Source organism: Exophiala oligosperma (assembly GCF_000835515.1).
Source record: "Exophiala oligosperma strain CBS 72588 unplaced genomic scaffold supercont1.17, whole genome shotgun sequence".
NCBI lineage: Eukaryota > Fungi > Ascomycota > Eurotiomycetes > Chaetothyriales > Herpotrichiellaceae > Exophiala > Exophiala oligosperma.
Genome location: NW_015622834.1, coordinates 20566 through 46785, shown reverse-complemented (window position 1 = coordinate 46785; position 26220 = coordinate 20566). Strand labels below are relative to the sequence as shown.

The 26220-nt window shown below is 50.8% G+C and overlaps 9 protein-coding genes across 9 annotated transcripts; 4 read left to right on the top strand and 5 right to left on the bottom strand.

The window, feature by feature from the left end:
- The first annotated feature begins 1217 nt into the window (after positions 1 to 1217).
- PV06_10922 (uncharacterized protein) lies at positions 1218 to 4018 on the top strand. Its single transcript, XM_016412517.1, has one exon. The coding sequence runs from the start codon at positions 1314 to 1316 to the stop codon at positions 3444 to 3446; it is 2133 nt and encodes a 710-aa protein (XP_016257016.1). The 5' UTR covers positions 1218 to 1313; the 3' UTR covers positions 3447 to 4018.
- Positions 3794 to 6369, bottom strand: PV06_10921 (uncharacterized protein). Its single transcript, XM_016412516.1, has 2 exons — positions 5988 to 6369; positions 3794 to 5922 (listed from the first exon to the last, which is right to left on the bottom strand). Exons 1-2 carry the CDS (start codon positions 6197 to 6199, stop codon positions 4356 to 4358), a joined length of 1779 nt encoding a protein of 592 aa, XP_016257015.1. The 5' UTR covers positions 6200 to 6369; the 3' UTR covers positions 3794 to 4355.
- Positions 6370 to 6395: 26 nt separating this feature from the next.
- On the bottom strand, positions 6396 to 9697 carry PV06_10920 (uncharacterized protein). The gene is made up of 2 exons (XM_016412515.1): positions 6831 to 9697; positions 6396 to 6782 (listed from the first exon to the last, which is right to left on the bottom strand). Exons 1-2 carry the CDS (start codon positions 9516 to 9518, stop codon positions 6756 to 6758), a joined length of 2715 nt encoding a protein of 904 aa, XP_016257014.1. The 5' UTR covers positions 9519 to 9697; the 3' UTR covers positions 6396 to 6755.
- A 173-nt stretch (positions 9698 to 9870) lies between these two features.
- On the top strand, positions 9871 to 11258 carry PV06_10919 (uncharacterized protein). Its single transcript, XM_016412514.1, has 3 exons — positions 9871 to 10446; positions 10521 to 10817; positions 10881 to 11258. Exons 1-3 carry the CDS (start codon positions 9959 to 9961, stop codon positions 11095 to 11097), a joined length of 1002 nt encoding a protein of 333 aa, XP_016257013.1. The 5' UTR covers positions 9871 to 9958; the 3' UTR covers positions 11098 to 11258.
- On the bottom strand, positions 11158 to 14456 carry PV06_10918 (ATP-dependent protease La). Its single transcript, XM_016412513.1, has 2 exons — positions 11624 to 14456; positions 11158 to 11521 (listed from the first exon to the last, which is right to left on the bottom strand). The coding sequence occupies exons 1-2, from the start codon at positions 14332 to 14334 to the stop codon at positions 11434 to 11436; spliced, it is 2799 nt and encodes a 932-aa protein (XP_016257012.1). The 5' UTR covers positions 14335 to 14456; the 3' UTR covers positions 11158 to 11433.
- Positions 14457 to 14606: 150 nt separating this feature from the next.
- On the top strand, positions 14607 to 16346 carry PV06_10917 (porphobilinogen deaminase). The gene is made up of 2 exons (XM_016412512.1): positions 14607 to 15024; positions 15075 to 16346. Exons 1-2 carry the CDS (start codon positions 14715 to 14717, stop codon positions 15830 to 15832), a joined length of 1068 nt encoding a protein of 355 aa, XP_016257011.1. The 5' UTR covers positions 14607 to 14714; the 3' UTR covers positions 15833 to 16346.
- Positions 15914 to 17284, bottom strand: PV06_10916 (uncharacterized protein). Its single transcript, XM_016412511.1, has 3 exons — positions 16917 to 17284; positions 16596 to 16872; positions 15914 to 16550 (listed from the first exon to the last, which is right to left on the bottom strand). The coding sequence occupies exons 1-3, from the start codon at positions 17138 to 17140 to the stop codon at positions 15981 to 15983; spliced, it is 1071 nt and encodes a 356-aa protein (XP_016257010.1). The 5' UTR covers positions 17141 to 17284; the 3' UTR covers positions 15914 to 15980.
- A 190-nt stretch (positions 17285 to 17474) lies between these two features.
- PV06_10915 (uncharacterized protein) lies at positions 17475 to 21366 on the top strand. Its single transcript, XM_016412510.1, has 5 exons — positions 17475 to 17633; positions 17686 to 17903; positions 17958 to 18322; positions 18375 to 18642; positions 18692 to 21366. The coding sequence occupies exons 1-5, from the start codon at positions 17553 to 17555 to the stop codon at positions 21156 to 21158; spliced, it is 3399 nt and encodes a 1132-aa protein (XP_016257009.1). The 5' UTR covers positions 17475 to 17552; the 3' UTR covers positions 21159 to 21366.
- Positions 21367 to 21658: 292 nt separating this feature from the next.
- Positions 21659 to 24290, bottom strand: PV06_10914 (uncharacterized protein; the record flags this gene model as incomplete). The annotated part of the gene is made up of 1 exon (XM_016412509.1): positions 21659 to 24290. One exon carries the CDS (start codon positions 24288 to 24290, stop codon positions 21960 to 21962), a length of 2331 nt encoding a protein of 776 aa, XP_016257008.1. The 3' UTR covers positions 21659 to 21959.
- Between the last annotated feature and the right edge of the window lie 1930 nt (positions 24291 to 26220).

The following is a 26220-nucleotide window of genomic DNA, read 5'->3' as shown; positions in this document are numbered from 1 at the left end:
TTTTACACCACCCGATTTTGCCCCAAAACCATGGTAAACCCTTCGAAATCATGGTTTGTGCTGAAGAAGGACTGAGAGAAGCAAATGCCGGGTGTCGTATGAAAGTCAATGTGAGGGCTATTGGTGAGATTGATGATTGTATCAGAACAGGGCTCGTCGCCCTAGATATACATTTATTCCATACCAAAAGCTGATACATGATACAAAGGTAGTGTTTTCCATCAGCAAACCCTGTGTTGGCCGGGGTGTAATATCAGCAATAGCTGAATGGACCTCCCGAGACGAGGCTTCGCAGAACGAAGCCATTCTCATTCCCGCAATACGATGGTGCCGAAAATGTCTTGTTGATTCTTTGTAAGTATTAGTCCGGTGTATCAGACACTGCCGAGAGGGCCGTGCTGGCTGAGGTCTGCAATAGCCTCTTGCACGGCGCCCAGAAGCAGGATGAAACAGGAGTTGGACAAAAGACAATGATTCAGTGCCCATCGCCATGAGACATCTAAACTCAATAACTGCTCTGTTCTCAGTCATGTCAAATTTCTTTGCATTGATCTTGTTTCCGGCCTCAAACGTTTGACAATATGGTATTCAACGATGTGGGAAGATGCGTGCAGGAGGCTACCAATCTGGGAGATGCGTATCAAGCTGCCACCACGAATGAGATCAGCTAACACCTGATAATCTAGGTCCATTCCATAGCAGAGAAGCATTAGACCAGATTTTACTTGCCTTCTCAAATCCCGATATCCGGAAAGGAACTTTCCATCACACCTGTAAACCAACCCCTACCCGTTGGCAGCCTCGTACTCGGGTAAACAAGGCTGAAACTCCACGATTATATAATAGCCTCGGATCACCAATTCCGAGGATATCAGTCCTTTTGATGGACTCTTCTACCTCGCCAACGTAGGGGAAAATTGTTGTCACCAGGATCTTCTGACACTCTTGACCCAGGTGTGTGTCTCTGGCGTGATAATTGCACACACATAGTTCTCTCCAACTCTTTGTCCGATGCTGACCAGGAGTGAGACGACAGCCTCGCCTCGTTCTGGGGGTCGCACGGTTGCGTCGTCTTCGTCTCTTGGCGTGTCGCAGATCTTCTTCACGTGATGACCATGTTTTAGTGACACTAATTCCGGATTGTTCTCCAGGCTTGCGCAGCCAATCCTCGCCTTGCTGGCTGCCATGCGGATTCCAAGTCTCCCATTTCGGTGTCACGGTGGTCCAGCCTCTCACCTCTTACTTCTCGCTATGGGCTTGTCTTGATCTCTGTTGACACCACCAGGGATCCAGAACAAGTTGCAACATCTACAATGGCTGAAGATCCCCAGCCTCTGACTTTGCAACAACGTATCGCGGCATTGAATGCTGCTCATGTCGGTCGAATACCAGGAGATCCTCCTCGACCCTCGCCGTCTCACCCTCCTCCGATCCCCAACAGACGGCCTGTCGTTGTCAAACAAAACACCTTCAACAATCCTCCAGAAAGCCTCCATGGTTCTGTCACAGACCGCAAAGTGGGCAACCAGCCTGCGCCACCCCCTGCTACGAAGAAACCACCTCCTCCCCTTCCCTGTAGAAAAAACTCACTGGACGAGCAAAGAAGAGGATCGGTAGCATCAACCACCTCGAATGGTACAGTGGACACAACATCGTCAAGAACAACCACTACACGGGGAAAATCAACAGATTCCCTGAACCGAGTCAAAGCACCGGCATGGGGAGAATCCGAACTGCCTCCCTTGCCCCCACGGGGTGTACAACCGCAACCTTTGACAAGAAAGTACTCAGATGAGAAGCCCAAGTATGTCAATCGAGCGCCAAGTTGCACGACTGTTACCACTCCGGCCTCTGCGCGAGACGTTAAACCGTCCCCTCCAGCCAGGCCTTCACTTCCCCCGAGACTACCCTCCAGAAAGAGCGTGAACGAATGTCATGATCAGGCCGCAGAAAGTCCTGGCTATAAACTACCTCCGATCCCCTCGACAACGGCTATTGAGATGGCAAAGAAGGCGGCATTCTCTAAAAGTCCTCAGAAAGACATATCTCACGTTGAGGTGGTTTCGGTCGTTGAACCTCATGTCCGACCTGCACAGAATAATGTGTCTTTACCACATCGGGCTCATACAACAGTACCAGCGAGAGACGCAATAAATCTACCGATAAGAGATGTTATTTCCTCATTCACCAGAAGGGAGCCGCAATCACAACCGGAAGCCCAACCGCAAGGCCAACCGCAAGCCCAAGTCGCGCCACCACCAGTACCTCTCTCGTCAAGACCGGACTTGTCAGCTATACAAGCCACCAAGCCCAAGGTCTCTCCTACAAACACAACTGCGCCTGCTGCATCGTCTAATGTTTGTCTTACGTGTCGTGATTTCTCGGGACCTGATCACCAAGCCACTCTTTTCCCGAGAACTCAAGTCACATCTTTGCAGACGTTAGCCCATCAATTAACATCACCGTTCCCTTCGCCCACTGACAAAGCACGCGCCATTTTTACTTGGCTTCACCACAATATTGCGTATGACGTTGTGGCTTTCTTCGGTAACAATGTCAAACCCTCGAGTCCGCAATCTACTCTCCAGAGTGGGTTAGCTGTCTGTGAAGGCTATGCTGCTCTTTTCACCAACATAGCTACCTATGCTGGGCTAGAATCGGTGGTCGTTGGCGGACATGGGAAGGGCTATGGTTTCACGGCACTTGCACCTGGAGCACCTCTCCCTCCTTACAGTACTGGCCATGCCTGGAATGCAGTCAAGATCGATAACGGAGAATGGAAGCTTATTGATTGCTGCTGGGGAGCTGGCCATGTCCAAGGGGCGGGACAGCCCTATATCCAGAAACTCACTCCCGAATTCTTCACCATGAGTAACGAAGAATTCGCCGTCAAGCATTTCCCCGCAAACGGTGATCAGTTTTTCCTGCCGGGAGGTCGACGGATGTCATGGGAGGAATACATCGTCATCGATCCGGCCTGCTGGCCAGATGGAGTCGAAGGCCCAACGGTATTCACAAACGCCAAAGAGGACTATTCGATTGGGGAAAAGTCCTTTTCCCCTAGAGCTAGGAGGATCAATGTGCGACAACCAGGAATGGTTCGGTTCCAATTCAGTCTGTTCTGCCCCCACTGGACACTCGACAGGCATACGCGCAAAGGGCTTCCTCCCGTCTTTATTGTGTCGATCGAGGGTCTCGACGGTCGTCACAAAGATCTGGTGCCTATGGAATATTATCCCGGACCCAATGGCCAAGGTGGCGATACCTGGCTCGTGGACATACCTGCGCGAGAACTGGGTGCTCCCGGACAGCGTCTCACTTTGTTTGCCGTCACGACATTTGGAGATAGACAGGATGCGCGCGGGTTGAGCGTGCAGGAGTTTTTGAACGGCAAGGGCCGCGTCGGTATGGGATTCGTCGGCGTCGCCGCGTGGGACTTGGTTTGATATTTCTTGGGATTTGTGAGACCCCCTTGCATCGGTTTCTTGGTTCTTTTACTGGAGAGCAAGGAGTTTTGGTGTTTGTTTGTTTGGTCATTTGCGGCGTCGAGGACAGCAAAGGTCAATCTGACTGTATCGCATGCATCATACCCGAGATCCACCGCGGGCATTGTCGCGAGAGAAATGGGGCGTTTTGGATCACAAAGGCGAAGCGAGGAATTCAAAGACTAGGAAAGAGGCGGTTGCGCGTTGCAACGGGAACGGACACGCGCAGTGGACGGGTGTAATGATGATGAAACCCCCAAGATACCCCCAGAACAAGAAGAAGAGAAAGACAGAGTCAGTACGGAGTAGGACAATGAGAGAGAAAGAACTGAAGCGTCCACCATCATCCGTACTCGTTGTTGTCCCTTGCTTGTTACTTGTTGCTTGCTTGTGCTTCTTTTATTTTTCCGTCTGTATTGTTTGGACTACGGATATGGGACAAAGGAGAAGTAGCAGCTTTCGCATCCCGAAAACTGGCCGGCTACTTGTGCGGTGGCCCGTCGTGATACTTGAATGAGTAATGCTGAACACAAGAAACGCCGTCGCCATGACCGTGAACGAGCCCAAGCCAAATATACCCAAACACCCACTCGAGAAACGCGAGAACCGTTTCAACCAAAAACAACCGACCAGAGCACTTTCAAGACTCCTCCTCGTGCTTCTTCCGTTCTACCTCTATACCTCCTTCCTTGCCGACGTCGGTCAATGCACGCGAATATGCACATCACAAGGAATGTTCCTCTCACTGCTCTTCTGGGTCTTCCTCCTCCGTCCTGACCCTTCTTCGCGAGGTAAAGTAACCCGTACTCGGACGTCAATCTCTACTTCTTCATCTCCCTCACTATTCGTCCTCTTCGTCGCATTTGCCTCCTAGACAATCACGTTGCGCTTCTTCCACGTACGCCAGGCAAAGCTCCAGAGGACAATCGCCGCAACGACACTGCCTGCGCAGCCCCACGCCCAGCCCGCGAAGCAAGAGTACCCTAGGCACTCACCCTCGCGTCCGTCACCGGGCCCAGTACCAGTAGAAGCTCTCGAGTAGCCGGCGCTGTAGACTAGACTCCACACCGCCGCACCACCGGCAGGCATCATGGCCACCACGCCCCAGTTCGTGGCGAAATTCTCGGCGCCCCAAACGACGCTGATGATGATCGGGACGAGACTGAAACATGCGCCATAGCCGATTCCCAGAAACGCACTGGAGAGCAAAAAGAGCTCTGGCACAGAAGGCGTCAGGAATGGGAGACCGAGGTTGAGGAAGGCCAGCAAGAGCACAACTGCGCTGGGAAGGAGCAGCACAAGACGACTGAATCGAAATCGTGCCGTGGGCGGATTCTCGGGCTGGCTTGGAGGCGCGAAGAGGTCCGACAATGACCCCGTGAAGAGACGAGCGAATGTGCTTGCGAGGGCGATAATGCTCACATGAGTGGATGCATGGCCTGCAGGAGGGCTGGTAGTGTCAAAGTATCGTTTGGGCGTGAGGGTGGGGATGATGGTGCCCAGGTTGTTAATGTAAGCTTCACCTGGTCCTGTGATCAAAAAGAAACCCGCAGCCAGTAGCCACATCGTCCGATCAGTGAGGAAAGTGTGTGTCGCATGGTTGAGGAGCCAGTATTTCTTCTTGCGGAGCCGGTGTTCTTGTTCACGGCGTTTGAGAAGTTGAGATTCTGACAGGTCGACCTCTGCCTCGGAGTCAGTGTCAGAGGGCGTGGCGCTACCTGAACCAGTGCGAGCACGAGAAATAGAGCCATAGTTTACGGGTGTAGAGGCTTCAGAGTCACGGAAAAACTCGCTCTCCTCTAGTAGCCCGCTGCGCTCGAGGACATCAACACCGTGGTCGATCAGTTCTTCCTCATCGACGATCTGTAGACCGAGAGTGCCGAGCAGGCCAACACCAATGAGTGTCCCAGCGAGGAAGACAAAGTACCTGAATACATCGACTTCACCTTTGCCACCGTTGGGAAGCCTTTGATACAGCAGGTGTGCGCCGACTTGACTCTGCCACATGCCACTGAGACCAAACGCTGCGATAGGCACCGCAAGCATGAAGCCTCTGTACTTGGCCGTCGCAAAATTCTTTGCGCAGGTTGCGACCGCACAAAGGTACATGCAACTTGTGCCTGCGCCGATGCCGATAAAGGCCACGATCATGACGCCAAACGGCCATCCGTGTTCGTCTCTTGAAGCATCTGCAAGCGGGCCGGATTTGTAGGTGTACGCAGCCAAAAGATAGCCGAAGCCGAACAGTAGAGAAGAGAGCAACGACAGCGGTGGAGGCGAGTACCGGTCGCAGAGGTAGCCGAACAGGGGGACCGGCAGGTACATGGCCAACTCGGCAGTTATGGACACGGCGTTGACCTGGAACTGCGTATAACGCAAGTCGGTGAGGAAACGGGCGCCGTAGAGAGAGAAGGAGGTTATCGACCCGGCACATAGACTGTGTACATGTCAGAGATATTATTGCCTGTGATACTGAGGCCCCCGGGGAAGCGAAAAACATGCCAGTTCAGTACCGCGCAGACGAAGCTGAGGACCCGGATGACCTCCCTGCGCATCTTGATGCGGTCTCGTTCGATGATCTCGGCCGCAACTTGGCCCATGAAGTCAAAGTCATCGTCTCCGATGCTGGGATGGGAGCCCCCCGACGGGCGCCTGCGCCTGCGGTGGGTGTCGAAGTCGAGAGACGAGATGCGTGGATTTGGGGTCGGCGGCATGGTGGTCGCAAGAGAGGGAGTACCTCTGCTTCCGGGAAGACGTTAACGATGAAGACTGAAATGCAACAGTATGATCATGATGACCACCTTCATGCCTGCATCGATCTCATCTTGCCTGCGCAGGACCAACGAATCGATATCTCTAGGGTTACAAGTGATGTGAGGAAGCGAGCAAGTGAACGAGTAATTGAAGGATGCGGAGCAAATACAATGATGCCATTTCACAGGTGGAGCAGTTGCTCGTATTACTCCAGACTCCAACACCATCGAATCCAGCCACCCGTTCCAACCATAGTAGAAGCACTGACCCTCGAGAGCCATATTCACCTGCAGAAGACGATTACGGAGTATAGAAGAGGTATTTGTTCAGTTCAATTCCTGTTACGGATCCTCATTCAGAATTTCTGTTAGGGTGCAACCCACCACCCTGAGCATCTTACTGGCGACCCTGTCCAGTGCAAGTCTAGATTAACCTGGTACTTATGATACAATACAGCCTGTCCGGGGACAGTGCAAATGCCAATCGAATCGCAAACTCTTGAACCTTTGATGCTGTTTATTTGGTGCTTTCCCATTCCGGATTCTAGCAAAATGTTAGTGAATACTGGCATGACTGAGAAGAATTACTAACCTTTCGCAAGATGACGAGACCTTCTAGAGTGCTACTTAGGCATAAGTACTCCTCATCTTCAAGTTCGGCTCGTTCGCCGTGCGCTAGGAGAACCGGTGTGCTCTGTGTCTGCCAGCCAGTAATGGTTCTTGGTCGACCAGCAGCACCTACAACATCCACGGCTTGACCGACGCGGACATTGACAGTCATCGGCTTGAGGTCTTCGTCCAGGGTGATCAGGAATCTAGGATACATCGCGGTGACGAGGAAGTACAGCAAATAATGGGCATCGGCGAGAATGAACTGCTTCGAATCGATCAGAGACACGAGAACCGTCAGAAGACCTGCTGCGGCGACTCTGGACAGCACTTGACGATCGGTATGGAATGGGTTGAGTGACATGGTGCCCTTGCCCATGTGTACCAAACCCTGGGCGATCCGCACCATACACAGTGAGTTTTGGTCCCGGTGATAGTAGTTTGCGAGTTGTCTCAGTAGTTGAGCAAGACGAGCATTGTTGGTACCGGCCCCGACCAAGCCCATGGCGAAGATGGCATTGATAGCGACGTCGTTGTCATTGTCGTGGCTGTAGCGTGACAAAGTATCGTAGATCTTCATCTGCGGGTTGCTGGGACTAATCAAACCCATTGCAAGTGGCACAGCTTTTCGGATGTTGGCCTCGCCGTAGTGCATGAGGTGACCGAATTGTCGAAGAACCATATCTTGTCCAACATCCTCACCCATGGCTATCAGTGACAGACCGAGAACAGCGTATGATTGCACCAGCTGCTCGCCTGTCGTCTCTTCTTTCTCCTCGATATGGTCGTTGCAGACATGCAGAAGCTCCTGTAGTTTAAGCACAGCTCCAGTACCAGCCCACGCGCATACAGATGCGAGTGTTGCAGTAGGCATTGCCATGGGATGGTCGATTGCCTTCAGAATGTCTAGGATGACATCGACTTCTTCTTGCTTCCCAAAGTATAGGAGCGCTAATCCCAGCGCCATGAATCTGGCCCACTTGTCCTTCAGCTGCCGTTGACGGTCTTCGTCCATCAATTGAGTTGCAATGGCCTCCGCAACTTGGTGATTGGACGAGCCCACAAACACCATACCAAGCGATACGGCCGCCATGGCAGATAGCTGCATGTCAAGGGTGCTGTCCTCGACAATGGGGAGCAGATAGTCCAGGAGGTCTTCTCGGTTCGATCCAGCATAAGACAGGCCGAGACCCATGATAGCTGCGAGTCTCATAGAAGGCTTGCCGTTTTGGAGAACATCGTCATCAGTGAGCAAAGACATGACTGGATCGCCTTCCATCCGAACTCCAGAATTAACAATACCATAGGCCAAAAGTGCACCGGCCTTGATAGGTTCTTCCTCCAACTGCTGGAATCGGTCGATGACGTCCAAGCTGCCCTCAACATCCCACTGCATGAGCATACCGAGCGAAGCAGTAGTGCTCATCATACCATCGTCTCTGGTCTTCCATACCCAAGGCTGTTCATTCTCCTCCACCAGCATGAGTTTGTCTTTACCGAAACCTGCATTGACGAAGCCGTTGAGGAAAGCGGTGGCCATGTTGTGCTTCGCCGAATCTGCAGCTGCAGTGATGCCCCGTCCAGTCTCAAGATGTGCTTTGTAGATATCTTCCGGTGTCTTTGGCTCTAGAATGTTCAGTTCCTTGGCCAAGGTCTTGAAGTGATTCGGTAGTTGTGTGTTGCCCAAGCATTCAGCGATTTCTTGTTCATCCTTTGTTTCTGAGGGAACTTCAATGTATATTCTTTGCCGTGCGATAAGGAAGGCCAGTTGCTTCTTCAACGCCATGTCATCTGTCGAATCCAGATCTTGCCGAATGAGCTCCTCGTCATTTAACCTGATGGCCAGGACCATTGCCTGAGCCAATTTGTTATATTTGACGTAAATTTCGTGGGCGGTTTTGAGAAAGGCAACATCGTCGGGGTATGTGAGAAGATTGACCATGCTGACCATGTAGAGGCAGACTCTGGAAAATGTGTTTTCGTCTAGGAACCGCGGAATCTCTTCGATCATCTCAAGCTCGCTAAGCAGGTCCACGGCGTCGGCTTCTGCGTTGTGTTTCAAAAAGTATGGTACGAGGGCCAAAGCCAACTCCGTGAGGTCCCCTACTTCTCGCTCATCATTCAGTCGGTTTTGGTACTCCTGGCCAATTTCAAGGGCCAAATGGCGAATATACTCGTGACCCCACGAACCCAAATCATCCGATTTTGACAACAGCCTATATTTGAGTGTTTCTAGCTTCTCTTCATCTCCATATGTCATGCCCAGGACCGAAAGCATGTCCGCGAGTGAGTCACGGTCGGATCCTGCAGACCACTTGTCGTAAAGGGCGGCAAGTTCATCGTAATGTGGCCGAAGGAACTTCAGAGGCTTGGGTACGGCGGTCATGGACGAGGTAGAGGTTTTGATGAAATTCTTGATGGCGTCGATCGCAGGCTTGTATAGACTGGTGTCGTTCTCTTTTAATCGTTCGACCAGCATCTCTAGTTCGCTTTTGAGGTGTTGATCCTCTTCGCTGAGCTCTTCTTCAGCGGGCGCATCTGTCTTTCCATCCGCTTCCTTGGGGTCTTTGGTATCTGCGTGTGCATCTTTCTCTCCATTGGACATGGAAACATCTTCTGCCTTGCCCTTGCCCTTCTCCGCGGCGGTCGGCTTCTTCTCTTCCTGCGCCATGTTGTCGTTGTGGCCTGTTTGGCCAATGAATTCGCGAATGAAAAAATAACCGGCTTAGGGATACAGGGAAGTCAAGGGGAATAGTAGAGGTAAAGAAGATGAGTTATGGAGGCAAAGATCAGTAAACGTTGACGAATGTACGGAAGGACACCTGCGGCTGGTGGCAGGCGACAAGTAGCTTACGGAACGACTGAGTGTGAATGATGGAAACGATCCACCAAAATGTTTGGCGCGTGTCCGTTTCTGAGCCTCACCGAATCAAATGGCCGATTCATGGCAATGGGTGGTCGCGGCTAACTTTCCCTACACAACTTCTACAGCTCATTTCTTCATACCTCATACTCCGTACTCCGTAGACATCGAACAACTGCGCCCGTCCAAAAGCTGTTATCTGCAAAGCCTGCTTTACTCGGCATCGTCAACCCACCTCTTCCGCTACGATGCCTCGAGCAAGGCTTCCGCCTACACTTCACACGAAACCAAAGATTCCAACGACCCGGGTAGCACCCAATGCGCCCCGACTATGGAATGCCAAAAGACGAGTAAAAACCACCATTGGACTGAACCCGTTCTCTGCCAACATCTTCAAACGAGTCGAACCTCCGCTCAAATGGCTTGAAAAGTATGAGGTTCAACTATCATCAAATCAACCTCCAAAACAGCAACTAGCTCCAGAAACCCTGGAAGCACTCCGAGCCACCCGGACGGACGACGAGTTGCGCTGGTGGGAAATGGAACGGAAACACCTCGATCACTTCATGGACGTCTACTCTCCTTTATCGCATGTGTCAAGCGACGTAAGAGACTTTTTACACACCAACAGCAGATATCTCAGCCCACAGAAAGTGACCGAACTACTACAATCTCCTTCACGGTTCTTTAGCAAACCTGCCAATGTCCCCTACGAATCGCGGAAACAAATCAACTTGTGAGTTGTTCCCTAGGTCTTTTACACATTGACCTCTCTTTTGGCACCTTTGTTAACCTGCCAATCTTCTACAGTCCTCACCCTAACGACGCCGTCGTCCTGATGCGCACACCCCATCTCAGTCCCAACTACGCCGCCTTCGATGTCCCATTACATTTCAGCAAGCTGGATCTCAAAGCCTACCTGAGGAACGTGTACGCGGTAGAAGTCCTGCACGTACGGAGTGTTGTCATCCAACAAAAAGTGAAACGGACACAACCGACAGACAGATACAGTCAGGGAGCCCTGTACCGGCCTCAAAGCATAAAGAAGATGACCGTGCAACTGGCCAAGCCGTTCGTCTATCCAGAAGAGGTCAAGGACCTCGATCCGTAAGTTTCCTGTACCAACATATCCCACCCCTCCTACTCCAAACTAACAAATATTCTCTCTAGGTGGGAACACGACGACTACTGGCAACTGGCCAAGGCACAGTTCGCCCAAGAACGAGAAAGCAGCGAGTGGGGGTTATCGAAACCCAACCTCGAACACAGAAAGACAATCGCCCAACAGGCGCAGGAACTATTAAAGGGAAAGAAAAAGTGGGCGCCGACCTGGCAATTGTTGGACTCGAGTGCCGACATGCCGTCGGACCATGCACCTCGTCGTTAGATACCCTTTCTTGCTTTGCCTGTATGATTACAGACGTTGAAAAATCTATATTGTACATTACCGATCGTCATGCGATCCTGTGTGAACTCGGGTGTCTACTTGATGTTGAGCCAATATGCCTGACGCAACTAACTGCGAAGTACTGTGAAACTCATCCTCGCCCTGAGTAGAGAAAGCGAAAATCTTCGTCAAGATCAACTAATCATGATAATGACTTAAGTAATTGCATGACTATGAAGATGATATTCAAACCACCCCCCCACATGAATCACTCGCTCTGCTAATACAAGTTCTGCAATGTCAGATCTTCTAAACAACACCACCAACGTCCACAATCTACAACCGACTTTCGACCTCGGCAAAATATCTGTCTGAAGCCCATTGTGATTCGGGCCAAATCTGTCGGAGCGCCTCATAAACATGCCTGATGGGATATGTTAGCAGCAGATCCAATAATACAGACGTTAGGCCGGTGAACTGGAAAAATAGGCCACAGGGAGGGGGAAAGGGGGAGTCGGAAACATACTTGACATAAACAATCTCCATCTCGCGCTTCACCTCGTCAGGCACATCCTTCACATCTTTACGGTTATGTGCAGGCAAAAGAACCTTCTTGACTCCCGCACGATGTGCGCCAATGAGTTTCTCTTTGATACCACCGACCGGCATGACGCGGCCACGCAGACTGACTTCTCCCGTCATGGCGATCGTAGGCGGCACGCTCTTTCCACTGAACAAACTGATCAGAGCAACGGTATGTGCTAGACCAGCGCTGGGTCCATCCTTGGGCACCGCTCCCGCAGGACAATGAACATGAATAGCACGCTTCTCCATAATGTCCTCATGAGGGTCGTGGGTAAGGCCCAAGTCATAACTGTGCGCCTTGACCCACGTGAGCGCAACCTCAACCGACTCCTTGAGCACATCGCCCAGTTTCCCAGTGAGTTGCACACGGCCTTTGCCAGGCATATCAGCCACTTCGATAAATAATATACTCCCCTGCCCGCCAGACGAGTATGCCACAAGCCCTGTGACGACACCGGGCCGCGAAGACTTTTCGGCAATTTCTTCCTCGAAGCGTTCAATCCCCAAAATGTCTTCGAGCTCATCCACGGTCACGGTGGGATTATATTTACTGGGGCTGGTGTCATTTGCGTCTCTCGCATCAGCATATTGTACAGCCTTGTATCGGCACACTGAGCCTATTTCGCGCTCAAGGTTACGCACGCCAGACTCGCGGGTATAGGATGTTATAATGGTGTCGATAACGTCGTCAGGCAGGACCACTTGACCATCGGAGAGACCGTTAGTACGGACTTGCTTAGGGATAAGATGCTGCTTGGCGATGTAACGTTTCTCGATAGTGGTGTAGCCAGACAGTTGGATGGTTTCCATACGGTCGAGAAGTGGCGCAGGGATAGTGTCGAGGGAGTTGGCGGTTGCAATGAAGAGAACTTTACTCAGGTCCATGGGGATATTGACGTAATGATCGTTGAAGCTGTGATTCTGTTCAGGATCGAGGACTTCAAGCATAGCAGCAGATGGGTCACCATGGAAATTATTTGTGCTGATTTTGTCGATCTCATCAAGCAGGAAGACAGGGTTCGCGACCCCGACCTTTTTCAGGCCGCTCACGATGAGACCTGGCATTGCAGCGACATAGGTCCGTCTGTGGCCTCTGATTTCTGCTTCATCCCGAACACCGCCAAGGGATATTCTGTGAAACTTGCGACCCAGGGAGAGAGCAATCGATTTTGCCAGAGACGTCTTGCCAGTGCCAGGGGGTCCAACTAGTAGAAGGATTGGTGACTTATCGACCATTCGCTTTGACTTGAGAACATGCAGTTTAGCAGTAGCAGCATCCTTCTCGTTGTCCGGAATCTGCTCGACCTCTCTCTCCTCACCTTCTTGCGTAGGAGTAAGTTGCTTGGTCAATCTAGCAATTTGTTGATCGACATCGGCATTGACAGACTGCTTGAGCTTTAAGACTGCAAGGTATTCAAGTAATCTCTTCTTAATCTTTTCCAAGCCGTAATGATCGTCATCAAGTTGCTTACGAGCTCGGGCGAGAGTGTCAGCTCCCAATTGGTCATCAGTCACCTTGGTCCAGGGAATCTCAACCAGGTTCTCGACGTAAGTACGTATGACCCCATACTCCGCGTTAGCAGGGTTCATCTTCTTCAAGCGCTTCAGTTCACGATCGGCAACTTTCTGAGCTTCTGGTGACAATCCGGCCTCAGCAACCTTCTTTTTGAGCTCTTCGACTTCGTTGACCTCATTATCTTCATCTCCTTCGCCCCCTCGTGCACCTGGCATGCCCGGAGGAGTCATACCGTTCAACCCGGACAGCGCGCGCCTGGCAAGAGCCTCGCGCTGGCTTTGGTTGAGGTCGGAGATGTCCACCCCAATGTTGGAAGGTAGCGTTGTCGAAGTGATCGAAGTGATCTTGATGTTCCCGTTGATGCCCGAAATCTGCTTGTTCAAAAGGGCCAGAACACGTTCCAGACGCTCGTGCAAATCCAAGGTGCTCAATACGCGCAATTTCTCTTCATAACTTGCTTCCACAATATCTGTCATAAAGTCCGCAAGCTGGCCGGCCTGAGAAAGATCTTTCTTTCCAATGTACAGCTCAAATCGGCGGACAATGAGTGGCGAGAGGACCATCGACGCAGGCCGGAAGAGGGAGGACAATCGAAGTAAGGTCAAAAGTTCTCGAGATCGTTGCTTAAGTCGTGTGAAACTAGCGCGTAGGTCACCATCGTTGAGATCTGGCACCTCATCCTCGTAAAATGTGACTTCGGCCTCGAAGTTTGGCTTCTCGTGTCTGATCTTATCTATCCTGAACCGTTGGACGCCTTCGACGACCAAGTATGGATCCGCATTGGAGTTGCCTTGTACTCCAATGATCTTCGCTAAGGTACCGTACTTGAATAAATCTTTCTTGGTCGCATTGCTGGGATCGATATCATGTTCGATGTGGCCACTACTCTCTTTCTTCGAACTGTCGAGCAGTTCTCTCCCATCCGCGCTTAGATAAGGGGAGTTGATAGGGACACAGCCAACAGGAAGAGAGGCAGTTCCTGCTCTTGATCTAGAAGCTCTTTGAAAGGCTGAGGAGATGAGGAGAGGTATGTCGGCACGGTTCGACACGGAGATCCTGAGCGTGACTCCAGGCAAAAGGACCGAATCTCGGGCCAGAGGAATGAGTGGAATAGTTGCCTTTGCAGTATAACCCATGGTGTTAGTAGAGTGGATGGAAGTCGAGAGAAGGAAGAACAAGCGGGGGGGGAGGGAACAATCTGTGTTTATGATGATCCGGGGAATGAAGGGGGATCACTTATTTGAATGCCATGATCAACTAGCCATAGAATCTACGAGATGTAATGCCAGGGTTCTTGAGGGGGAGTTGACGCCGCCGTCCGTTGCCTGCCGAGGTTCGGGGCTCCCAGTTTGGCATGACGAGAGCAACTCGGACTCACGTGCTCCGACACGGAAACCAGCAGAAACGCCACCACTAAACCAAACATTGCAAGTTCCAACGGCACTAGAATATATCCTGACTTTCTGGTATTATTAGCCATTTCACTGAGCCTTCAAGAAAGTCATTCTGCGCTGAAATGGCCACCCTCGCAGTGGTTCAGGGCGACAATGCCTCGGCAACAATTCACGGAAGCAATCCTCAAACAACATTCAGTGTCGGCACCAGAAAATCAAAGCTTGCTCTCATCCAAACGGATCTTGTAGTGAAGGCTTTGGCATCAACATTCCCCGACAATGTCTATGCGATCAAAGCACGAGACACGGCAGCCGGGGATATCGACAAAATTACTCCATTCAAGGATATGCCGGTTAAGAATTTGTGGACGCACGAACTTGAAACCTTGATGCTCGAAGGAGGATTGGATTTCTTGGTCCACTCATATAAAGGTTTGGATTTTGGGTGTTAATGCAAGGATTCTCGTTGATTTTGCTTCTAGATGTGCCCACTCAATTGCCTCCTGGCTGTACAATTGGTGCAGTGCTGCAAAGGGAAGACCCAAGGGATGCTTTTGTTCTTAAGGCCGGACGCAAACCTTGCAATATCGAAGACCTACCCGCAGGAGCAGTTGTTGGTACTTCGTCAATGCGAAGAGGAGCTCAGATCGCTCTTAAATATCCTCACCTACGAGTTCTTGATATGAGAGGAAATATCGACACGAGACTGTCGAAACTCGATGCCGAGGACGGACCTTTTGATGCTGCAATTCTTGCAGCTGCCGGCCTAATTCGGGCCAATCTCAGTCATCGCATCACTCAGTATCTCGATTCAAAAAATGGCGGGATGCTCTATGCTGTTGGACAGGGCGCGATCGGGGTCGAGAGCCGAGCATCTGACGAACGTGTTCAAACCATGCTTGATAGGATAGACCATCTCGAAACTCATCTGGCTACATCCACGGAGCGAAGCTTACTGAGGACTTTGGAAGGCGGATGCAGTGCTCCTCTCGGAGTTGAAACGGAATGGCTCAAAGAAGGGGACAGCAAAGATGCACTTCAGCTCAAAGCAATCGTTGTAAGTCAGGACGGAAAGGAGAAGGCAGAAGTTGAGATGACTCAAGTGGTGAAGACCAAAGAGGATGCAGACTCATTCGGCATACGTGCAGCTGAGGAGTTACTGCGGAAGGGCGCAGACAAAATTTTGGCGGACATCAAAGCTAAGAGACCGACGACTGTAGCGGATCTGGAAGAAAAATAAACATAGACTTGAGGTTGTCATGAGTATGGTCACGCATCTCGAGACAGTGCAGTGGCGAAGGCAATACCAGAGAAAGCGATAGATACCGACGGGGCGAATACCTCCAACTGGGCCTGCTAGGGGAAAAGTAACTCAAACGGGCTGAGCTTCAGCCTCTGTTCAATCTATTGCCAGCGCCTTTAGGATTTGCTTCAACAAATTCATCCCACTGCCGAGCTTTCATGGTGGCAGCATCAACCTCATCTATATTATCTTCATCGGGCTCCGGCTGAGGAGCATTGGCATTGCCACCTCCTTCGATAATACCTCCTCTGCGTCGTTCTTCCTCGAGATATTCGTCGATGCTCATCGTTGGGAGGTTATGACCAGATCGAAAGACACCCTGTTGAAGTTGGGTGCGTTTGTCGGTAAGGGTGAAAGGCTGCAGTGGCTTCCCACTCGAGTTGAGCAGAGGACCACCCCTCTTGCCTAGCCCTGCCAATGTCATGGGCCCATCCAGGCGTTCAGAATATCCATCAGGTCTAGTCCGTTCTCTCTGGTCCATTGGTGGACTGCTCGGAGCGGGCGCTTGACGCATATGAGACAGAATGTCAAGTTCCTGTGTTATCATGTCTAACGAAGAAAAGGCCCTATTCACCGAAAGGGAAATCTCGGCCAGATAAAGATTTCGTATTGTATCGTCGTCAATGTTGATCTTCTGTGATTCACCCCTCAAGTACTGCTTTAATTAGCGAAAGTTATCTACAGGCGAATGCCCACCAACCTCGAGCTTCTGCTTCAAAGACTTTTCTTCCTGAAACCGGGTGATCTTAATTTTGCGCTTTTCTTCGGGGTTGCTAGAGGACACTATCCTAAAGCTATCTCGCTGCTCAAGAAACCTCTCGTACAGCTTGTGATCGGATGAGTTGAGCAGGCCATAGTGGTCCAGCTGGGTAAGGAAACGCTCCAATAGTGCCACGGATGTTCGCAACGACGAGAGTCGGTCCTCACTGTATGCTTTGATCTTCATCTCCGCGAGATTGTAGTCCACGGTCAAGTACCTTTCCACTTAGTCGCGGCTTCTGGGATAAAAGGGCAAACATACTGTAGATCCTGTGTAGCAATGTCCTCGACTTCCTCATTTGGACTAAAGAGTGCGAGTTGTCGGATCAACTGCCGACATCGTTCCAAATTGTCTATGATGGTTTGCAGAGTATCTTTGTAAGATGAGCTTCGAGGATCAAGAGTGTCAAGCTGATTCTGTCGGATTTTGGCCTCATTGAATGATTCTTTGAGGTTCGGCTCGGACGCTTCCATTGCTGTTGTCATTGTAGCCGTGCTGGCAGGGTGGGATAACTGTGGGAATCTCTCGCGATCAAAATCTATCACGCACTTTCTGTAGCTCCGCCGCGAGATGCCGATGCTGGATAATATTTTTCACAACGATTGTCCCTCGTTTGTCTTGTTCGAGAAACATGAGCAGAAGATTGAGTAAGCAGACAAATGATGAGAAGAGGCGGGCCTGGCCAATAGAAATCATTTTTGTGCCAAGGCCAGGCCCTTGACCAATAACGTCTGCACGTCATTTTTTCTATTTCTATCATGGATGGCGTTTAAAGACTGAATTCATGGCGCTTCTGACTCATCTCGCTCCTTACTACTTCTTCGATACTTCATTCCGTGTTCAAGGCATGTGTTGTTTACTGGGTTGAGTATCCCAACAGGGATATTTGGGGTTGATATGGCCACTCCTCCATCCTCTCTTCGAGGGGAGACTGATGATGCGATCGCGATGGAGAAGAATGCGGGCCTGATAATGGGTGTAAGTATTACGCCGCATACTATGCCTATTCTATTTAACCCGTACGCAACAGACCAACAACAGCAGCATTGTATCGAAGAGAAGCGTTGAGCGACTCTACCTGCCACAGCCGCATTTCTATCGATTCTTCGTAAAGAAGCCTCAGCGGAGAGCACCTCTCATTAACCGGGGGTATTGGCTTCGCATGCGAGCCATCGACTGGGTTGTTAGACAGTTCTTGGAAAGGCCTTCTGATCAGAAGAAGGTTATCATTAATTTGGGCTGTGGATAGTGAGTAAGACCCCCAATCCTTTGTCATGGGATTCTTATGCTCATTGAAGTCAGTGATCCCATACCCTTCCAATGGCTTGCACAAGACAGGGAACTATGCAGCGCTGCGAAATTCATCGACGTTGATTTTGAGGAGCTGATGATTAGCAAGCGTGAAATCATCCGTAACACTCCTCGGATGAAAGATCTGCTTTCAGTCAATGCCGAAGTGCCGCAAGAAAATGGGATAGTATTCGACAGTGAAGAGTACGTTGGCATCGGGTGTGACTTGCGAAATCCACGACGGTTGGAGCGCCTGCTCAAATCCGTAGTTGACATTGATGACTGTCTGATCCTCTGTTTGGCCGAAGTCAGCATCACTTACATGGCCCCTGAAGACTCAGATGCGCTCATCGCGTGGACAAGCACGCTCTCTCCAGGTATTCCCGTTAACTCCCCTGACCTTCTCAGCAGCAGCACTGACAAGCGTAGATGTCACATTCTGTTTATTAGAACAGCAGTCTCCAGATCGTCCCGACAATCCGTTTACTACTACCATGATGAACCATTTTTCCAAGCTGGGCACTCCACTTCGTTCTGTCTTCAAGTATCCTGGATGTCACACCCAGACTCTACGTTTCCAGAGTGCAGGTTTTCACATGGTCGAGACACAAAACTTATGGGAGTTGTGGGCCGATCCTAGGTTTCTATCACCCTCTCAGCGCATGTCTCTTGACGAAGTGGAACCCTTCGACGAATGGCAAGTGGCTTCTCCCGCATCCTTCTCGGCCCTTTTAACGGTTGTGTAGGGAGGAATTCGCACTATTCGCCTCGCACTATGCATTTATCATTGCACAGACTGGAGATGAACCGTTGATTCCTGAGCAGCCAAGATCTAGACGAGCTTCCATGGATAGTATTGCATCCGACATGTCTACGAGAACTGTTTCGCCATACAGTGGCCTGACGCAGTTCTTTGCTTACACATACACGCCGAATCCAGAGCGGGAAGGGCGCACTCACCATGCCTCAGCCTACCGAATTCCCGGCGAGGATGCCATTGGGCTGCATGGGGGGACAGGTCTACAGGCTAGACTATCTAGCACCTCAGTTTATGCATCTTCAGATTACAAACTGCCACCACCGTCTGTTCCACCTGAGGATATTGGAGCCAGATGCTGCCATACCATTACGACTCTTGCAAACGGACAAAATATCCTTATTGGCGGAAGGGGATCGCCTTCTGCGCCAATGAAGGATTGTTGGTTGCAAACTGGATCCAAATGGGAACGTATCCATGACCTTCCTGAACCTCGTTTTCGACACCGCGTGGCCGCCGTAGTCTTACCAGACAAGCTGTACGGCGTTGTTGTTTTCGGAGGCAAGACATCGGCCACGAAGCTTGCCACCGATTGTCTACTTTGGGATAGGAAGAACGGTTGGCAGGTTCTTCGCTCTCTTCTAAAAGACCCCATGCCCCGATTTGGGGCAAGCTTCGTCAGACTTGGCTTCAACCATGGTCTACTTTTTGGGGGCATGCGACACGATGGTGTAATTTGCCAGGGCTTGTGGCGATGGCGATTGAATATCAGGGACAATGTCGTCACTGGCGTCACTTTCAAAACTTCAAACGCTCTGGACACCTCAGCTGGCATTTGGCCATGGCTCTCTCGTCTTGGAGCCTCTTACAGCGTTATTAGGAATGAGCTTCTACTGATTGGAGGAGTGGCTAGACATGGCTGCATACCAAAAGACTACGAGATTCTTACCATCCTTGGAAGTTTCTCCGCATTCGGCGAATTTGAGAAGGAGATGGAGTTGCGAGTCGCTTGTGTCCTACCGCGAAAGGACCCGAACATTCCTCGACCCTTTTTCATCGGCCATTCTACCCACCGTACAGCCAGTGCAGAGGACAGAGCTACGCTGATTGTCGGTGGAGGAGCAACATGTTTCAGCTTTGGTGCATACTGGAATCCAGGTTGCTGGCTCTTGTATTTCTTCGAAGCAGGAGACACTACTCCATGGGCTCTTGTTAAGCCTACTCAACAAAAGGCACTACCTGTAGGCCAGGGCGTGCTCAAGGAAGGCTCAATGCGGCCTTTGACCCCAGTCAAATGTGTGAGCCCCTACTTGGAACAGGATTTCATCAACATCCTGGGAGCCGGCGTGCCAAAGATTCTCACCTGTATCGATATCGGACCGTGTACAAGCAAATGGAACCCAGCCTATCTCCTGTCTAAAGTTCCAGCTTCACGAAATATTGTCATCCACGCCTCCCCCAACCGGACCATGAATTTCCAGCGCAAAGACTTCGCCTACACCACAATGACGTTCCACAACTTTATCAAAATCTTAGACTCAGATCCTCAAGCACACATGTATCTACGCTCCATATCCAGCACGAAGCCAACGCAACTCCCAGCACTTTTCCCCACCGATTGGCCCGAACTCGCCGATGACTTCACATTGCCATCATCCCTCGAGTTCATCCGCAGGCACAAATTCAGCAGCCCATTACGCATCAGCGCCAATGTCAACATGTGGTTACATTACGATGTCATGGCAAACGTTCTCTTCCAGGTCCGCGGAACCAGGAAACTCATCCTTTTCCCTCCCGAAGACATCAAGCACCTATCTTTCCCTGCGGGTTCGACAACCTCGACGATTGATATTCTTGAACCGTCCGATAATCCGGAGACCGAAGCCGACAGATTAAAACCCATACCAAACACACATCCATATGTCGCCATCCTCCGACCCGGCGAAGCACTCTTCATTCCTCCACTCTGGGCGCACTCAGGCACACCATTACCCGCAACCACCACAACAGCACAACCAACGCCCTCGGATACGCCTTCGTCGCCATTGACGCCATCTACATCTTCGGCACCAGGAGATGTCACAGTCGCATCCACCTCTGCCGTGGACGCAGCATCGTCGTCGCGCATAAATATCTCTCTGAACATATTCTTCCGCTCCTTGTCACAATCAAACTACGCTGCCGGTCGCGATGTTTACGGCAATCGCGACTTGGCAGCCTACGAAGATGGACGACGAGATCTGGAAAAGATAGTTCGACGGTTCATAAGCACCAACACCCAAAGCAAAAACCACAACCAATCTTCTGCAGCTGTGGATACCCCCGATGCAACGGCTGCCAACGGACGGCCAGGCAGTCCGGAATCCGGTCTGGCAGAGAATATCCCCAAGCCCATGGCGAAGGCATATCTCGAAAGGCTGGCAGACGAATTGCGGGAGCGCGCTGAGAAGTTATGAGCTTCGCTGCTTTCGCTCCATATCACACTTTGCGCACACACAATAGCGGATGTCCACATCTTCTTCACAACAATAGAAGAAGGCGACGTAATAGAATCACCAAGCTTATAGCTCTCCGTCAGCCTCTATTCGAACAAAGCTTATAGCGTTGGCCCTCGAATCCACAAGGGGCCCTTGGCTTTTTCCTATCGAGCCCCACGCATGTAGAATAATATAATATAATATACACATGTGAAAAGAGAGTACTGTGTTTTTCTCGGCTTGGGACGCATTTCAGGCCATCAGAACTCAGTGTCCGTCATTTCTCCTCCTAGCTGAGGAGCAAGGGCCGACGTCTTGGTGCTCCTCGACATCAATACAGCATGAGGAACCCCCCTCCCTCCCTCCCTACCTACGTACGTGTGTCAACTAGGACACTCACGAACACAGGTTTCTAGATGTACACACCAAAACAAAAACGAGACCTTGAGGCGCTGAACTCAACGGCTCCATACGGAGTACATAAGTGTATTGGGTTCATTTCGTCCATACGTGGAACATCCCTAGCATTGCGCAGTCGCGAATTATCCGTAGTCACATATCTACCCGTCGTGGAGCACCAGTGTACCATGCAGTGCTACGTATGATCGTTGCCACCTCCCTCCCACAGATACCGACACCTCTGCCCAAAGACAACAAGCCATGAAACGCTATCAAGTGACCTCATCAGATGTAGGCGACAAATCGACAATCATGAAGTCGTAATAACCATAATGATACTCGGTCATCAACGAACAAAAACGGGCCCGATTTCTTAAAGTTTTAGAAGTCCCATTCGACCAACATACCATCAGCGCCTCTCATTTCATCCCGATCACCAGCACCTTCGTCGTCGGAACAATCATTCTTTTTCTTCTTGTTCTCCTTCTCTTTGCGAACGACAATCTTCGGTGGAGGCTTGTCTCGTTGAACCTTGCGAAGGAGGCTGGGGATATTCTGTCGTCGTGAAAGGCCGATACGGTAGATGGTCTTCTTTCCATCCGAGAGGAGCGTCGGCTTTATAGGTGAGTGCGTCGCAAGAGGTTTCTCTGGGGTATCTTTGGAAGGTGAGACCAATACCGGAGCGGCTTTTTTCGGGGTCTGCTCTGAGTGTTTCGGCGGCGCCACTTCAGGTTCAGGAGAGGACAGAGGCGATACAGTCGGGGCTTTCGGGTCGTCGTCATCCATGGCCTTCTGTTGAGGATTACCGGGCACATTTGAAGATTTCTCTGCCAGTGCCGGTCGTGGCTTGTCAAACTGCTCATCCTGTTCCTCGACAACACTGATTTCGGAGACTGCCGTGGTCTTCTTCGGTTTTCGACCACGTTTCTTAGGAACCACCACAGCCACGGGAGTCTCCGCTGGAGCGTCTACTGGAATCTCTACCGACACCTTACCCCCTTTGACATCTTCCTGTGGTCCTTCCTTGTGGGAGACTTTGACGGTATCAGCATCTTCCCCAGAATCATCACCCTCTTTCTTGAGCACTTTCAAATCCGGCGGTAAATCCAGTTTGACTGGGGCAGGCTTTGTGTCCATCCACACCACATCATCTTCACCCTCACTGAGCATGGGTTCGCCACGTTTGAGTAAGGCTGCGGCAGATGTCTTTGCACGTTTCACTTTGCTTTTTCGTCCCTTTTTGGTGCTTGTTTTCGTAGAGGTGACAGGAGGCTCATGTTCTTTTGGATCTTCAAAATCCGCCATCTTGCTCTTGGCAGAGGTCTGTTGCTCAAGAGACTGCACATCAGCATCGTCGGCATCTGCTACTTTTTTGGAACGAGATCGACTGGGGCGAGGCTTATACTGCTCTTTGGGCAGGCCAATGAGTACTTCGTCGCCGAGAATCAGTTCGCTGCTTAGTTCTTTGGCCGGTGATGGTTCGCTTGACAGTTTTGGTTGTTTTGTTACATCGCCAACTTGTTTTGATACCCTCCTCGTGCGTTTCCGTGTCGACGTCTTCCCTGTCGATGCCTGAGAAGCTTGGGAGTATACAGAGTCAACAGTACCCTGCCGAGACCGATTTACAGGCGGCAGCTCATGCATTGAGAGTTCGTCCACATCATCCTCGATAGCAGGGAAGGGCGTGGTGTGTTTGGGTTTTCGTCCGCGCTTCTTAGGAGGAGGCTTTTCAACGACAGACGTATGAATCTCAGAATGTGCCATTGTTGCCGCTGCCTCTGTACTCCTCTCTTCCGTCTGTAGCACTTCTTCAACGACATCGGCCATCGGACCATCGCTTTGCGTAATCCGGTGTGGCTTGATGGAGGCCAGCTGATGCAGCGAATTTCGCTCGTCGACATTGGTAGGGATTTCAAGGTCATGTTGATTCAACTGAGAATGGTGCTCAGCGCCCCTGAACGATCCATCAGGAGAATCAGTATCATCGGGAAGTTGGAGCTCCCGGCTTGAAATCTGACTTAGTGAACCAAACGGGTTGGTAGTGACATTTATCCCCTGTCCCGAACCTCGAAAATCCAAATTGATAGACTCGTACTGGCCCATCGAGGCCACAGAGGTTGAAAGACGATGCGTTGAGCCTGTCAAAGACTCTCCCAATAGCCTAATGGTCCCATTCGGGGGAGCAGTCGGTATGGAGAGGTCAACGTTCAACGCAGATGTCACCCGATCAGAGTCTGAGGGGTGGATTTCTCCCGAATTTTGGTCGGCTTGAGGAGCGAACAAATCAATATCTTGTAAAATGCCTCTAGACTTTGAAGTGTGCGCATAGGTTTTTGTGCGTTTCGAGCTTGATGATTTCAGAGAAGGCTCGTGGAATACAGCCTCGGTGTGGCCACGGATGTCGCTATACGCCCTCTTCTTACCCTGGACGAGAGAAGAGTCTGGCTCTCGGCCCGCCCGCATCGGAGAGCTCTCACTGGGCAAGCCTGCTAATAACTCACTGGCAGTAGGCGCACCATGGCCATGACCTGGCGAAAGGGAGGAAAGCCGTTGTGTGGGTTCCAGGAATTGATCGAAGTCATAGTGTGATAATGAGACCTGACTTGGGTGTGCAACACCATCGAAACCTGCCACGGCCTCCATCGCCACTGTCTTCTTGAACGGCGAATTGAAGTCGGACTCAGCGTCCGAATCCGCTATCTCGGCAGGCATTCGTTAAGGTCTCGCCTGAGCCGTGGCAAGTCTATGCCATAATTCATATGAACGTGGTAGGGAACATTGTGTTGGTAGAAGGAAACGCGTTTGTCCAGTGACGCGCTTGAGCGCCAAATCACGTGTCCTTCTTTTGCTTCAGCAGGGCTGTCACCACCGCCCAGGGCACGCGAGTTCGGTGGTATCTGTACAAGGTCTCACTGGTAGTTTTACTATTATTCTTCGGATGAATTGTATCGGGTAGGATTTGTCTCCTGCTCATGCATATGGAGTTAAACACCTCCGACCTGCAGGTCATACTATGAGAAAAATAAGTGGGGGACACGATGCAGCACGCTGACACTTCTTTGTGTGCTCAGCCTCTCCAGACATCATTGGCCCGATTCAAAACTGAAGGTCCATTAAGGCTGCACCATGCATGCATTCTCATACAATAATCCCATAGATCCGTGTTAGAGCCGATTGTTGCAACATCAATCCTCAAGCACTATGATTGCTAGCTGATCGAAGCCCGTATTATGCGTCAGAAACATCCCGTAAAAAAAGTATAAGAGCCTAGGAAGCACTCTCTGAGAACACGATGCCGTACCACTCACAGAAACTACTCCTCCAAGACGACGTTTGGGAGTAAGAAAAGAAATAAGCCATGGCAACATATCAAGAGTTCAACAAGTTCACCAACGCATCAGAAGTCGCTGCAAAGTTCCCGAAGCAAATTGCCAACAAGACCATTCTGATAACGGGCGTCTCGCCTAATGGCCTCGGTCAGAGCACGGCAGAGGCGCTCGCCGCTCACGAACCTGCGCGCTTGATTCTCGCCGGAAGAACGCAGAGCAAGGTACAAGCAGTCATAGACCACATATCGTCTGCTTATCCTGCAGTCGACTGTAGATACCTCGAATTGGATCTCTCCAGCCTGACATCGGTGAAAAATGCAGCACTTCAGATCAACAGTTCCAAAGACATTCCGGAAGTCGATATCGTCATCTGCAATGCCGGTGTGATGTGGATTCAAGACCACCAACAAAGCCCTGACAATATCGAGATGCAATTTGCCACCAATCACGTAGGCCACTTCCTGTTTGTCAACCTGATCCTCCCGAAACTTATTGCAGCGGCGAGCCACTCTCCAGCCGGCGCTGTGAGAGTCATCAACTTATCATCAGACGGCCACAGGTTCTCACCTGTTAGATTCTCAGACGCTAATTTCACCAAAGAGCAGAAAAAGCTCCCGGAAAATGAACGTGCAAATTTGGCAGTCATGGGAGCTTACGGCCTCGGAACAGATGGCATCTACAACCCAGTGGTCGCATATGGACAGTCCAAGACAGCCAATGTTCTGTTCTCGTTGGAACTTTCCAATCGATTATTCAAGCGATATGGCATCAAGTCATATGCTTTGCACCCGGGAGGAATTAATACCGAGCTATGGAGACACACTGAGGATGCGTTCGTCCAAGCACTTGTTGAGGCTCAGAAAGCGGCTGGCGTCGAATTCAAAACCCTCGAGCAGGGTTCGTCCACAACACTGGTAGCAGCATTGGATCCCCATCTGCCAGCGCCAACTCCTGAAGGCGACAATCTGTACCTGAATGACTGTCAATTTTACCCAGCAGAAGCATGGGCACGAACAGCCGAAAATGCGGAAAGACTGTGGGCTTTAAGCGAGAGCCTGGTAGGCCAGGAATTCTCCGTGTAACTGTTGGGCATTGAGGGGATCCAATGTGGATGCAAAAGACCAAGTTGCGGTGTCCGTCGATCAAAGTTTCCGGTGCCGATAATGGCAGCAAGACTTGAGGTATCCGTAGAATGATGGTTGTCATCTTTCTGTACAATCTTGATGCCCTCTGTGTTTCAGCTCATCGCTACCCCTGTTGATTGTGCCTAACCATTGTTGTTACGGGGCATTTCTGTTCCTTTGGACCCAAGT

Excerpts from the sequence above, each read along its gene's own strand:
- PV06_10920 (XM_016412515.1), bottom strand. The coding sequence starts at position 9,518 with ATGGCGCAGGAAGAGAAGAAGCCGACCGCCGCGGAGAAGGGCAAGGGC. Across the intron at positions 6,783-6,830 it reads GTCTCGTCATCTTGCGAAAG|AATCCGGAATGGGAAAGCAC; the intron begins GTTAGTAATTCT and ends ACATTTTGCTAG.
- PV06_10915 (XM_016412510.1), top strand. The coding sequence starts at position 17,553 with ATGGCCACTCCTCCATCCTCTCTTCGAGGGGAGACTGATGATGCGATC. Across the intron at positions 17,634-17,685 it reads ATGCGGGCCTGATAATGGGT|ACCAACAACAGCAGCATTGT; the intron begins GTAAGTATTACG and ends CGTACGCAACAG. Across the intron at positions 17,904-17,957 it reads ATTAATTTGGGCTGTGGATA|TGATCCCATACCCTTCCAAT; the intron begins GTGAGTAAGACC and ends CATTGAAGTCAG.
- PV06_10922 (XM_016412517.1), top strand. The coding sequence starts at position 1,314 with ATGGCTGAAGATCCCCAGCCTCTGACTTTGCAACAACGTATCGCGGCA.
- PV06_10921 (XM_016412516.1), bottom strand. The coding sequence starts at position 6,199 with ATGCCGCCGACCCCAAATCCACGCATCTCGTCTCTCGACTTCGACACC. Across the intron at positions 5,923-5,987 it reads GTCTGCGCGGTACTGAACTG|TCTATGTGCCGGGTCGATAA; the intron begins GCATGTTTTTCG and ends ACATGTACACAG.
- PV06_10917 (XM_016412512.1), top strand. The coding sequence starts at position 14,715 with ATGGCCACCCTCGCAGTGGTTCAGGGCGACAATGCCTCGGCAACAATT. Across the intron at positions 15,025-15,074 it reads CTTGGTCCACTCATATAAAG|ATGTGCCCACTCAATTGCCT; the intron begins GTTTGGATTTTG and ends TTTTGCTTCTAG.
- PV06_10916 (XM_016412511.1), bottom strand. The coding sequence starts at position 17,140 with ATGACAACAGCAATGGAAGCGTCCGAGCCGAACCTCAAAGAATCATTC. Across the intron at positions 16,873-16,916 it reads ATTGCTACACAGGATCTACA|GTACTTGACCGTGGACTACA; the intron begins GTATGTTTGCCC and ends CTAAGTGGAAAG. Across the intron at positions 16,551-16,595 it reads CTTTGAAGCAGAAGCTCGAG|TACTTGAGGGGTGAATCACA; the intron begins GTTGGTGGGCAT and ends TAATTAAAGCAG.
- PV06_10918 (XM_016412513.1), bottom strand. The coding sequence starts at position 14,334 with ATGGGTTATACTGCAAAGGCAACTATTCCACTCATTCCTCTGGCCCGA. Across the intron at positions 11,522-11,623 it reads ATGGAGATTGTTTATGTCAA|GCATGTTTATGAGGCGCTCC; the intron begins GTATGTTTCCGA and ends ATATCCCATCAG.
- PV06_10919 (XM_016412514.1), top strand. The coding sequence starts at position 9,959 with ATGCCTCGAGCAAGGCTTCCGCCTACACTTCACACGAAACCAAAGATT. Across the intron at positions 10,447-10,520 it reads TCGCGGAAACAAATCAACTT|TCCTCACCCTAACGACGCCG; the intron begins GTGAGTTGTTCC and ends AATCTTCTACAG. Across the intron at positions 10,818-10,880 it reads GAGGTCAAGGACCTCGATCC|GTGGGAACACGACGACTACT; the intron begins GTAAGTTTCCTG and ends TATTCTCTCTAG.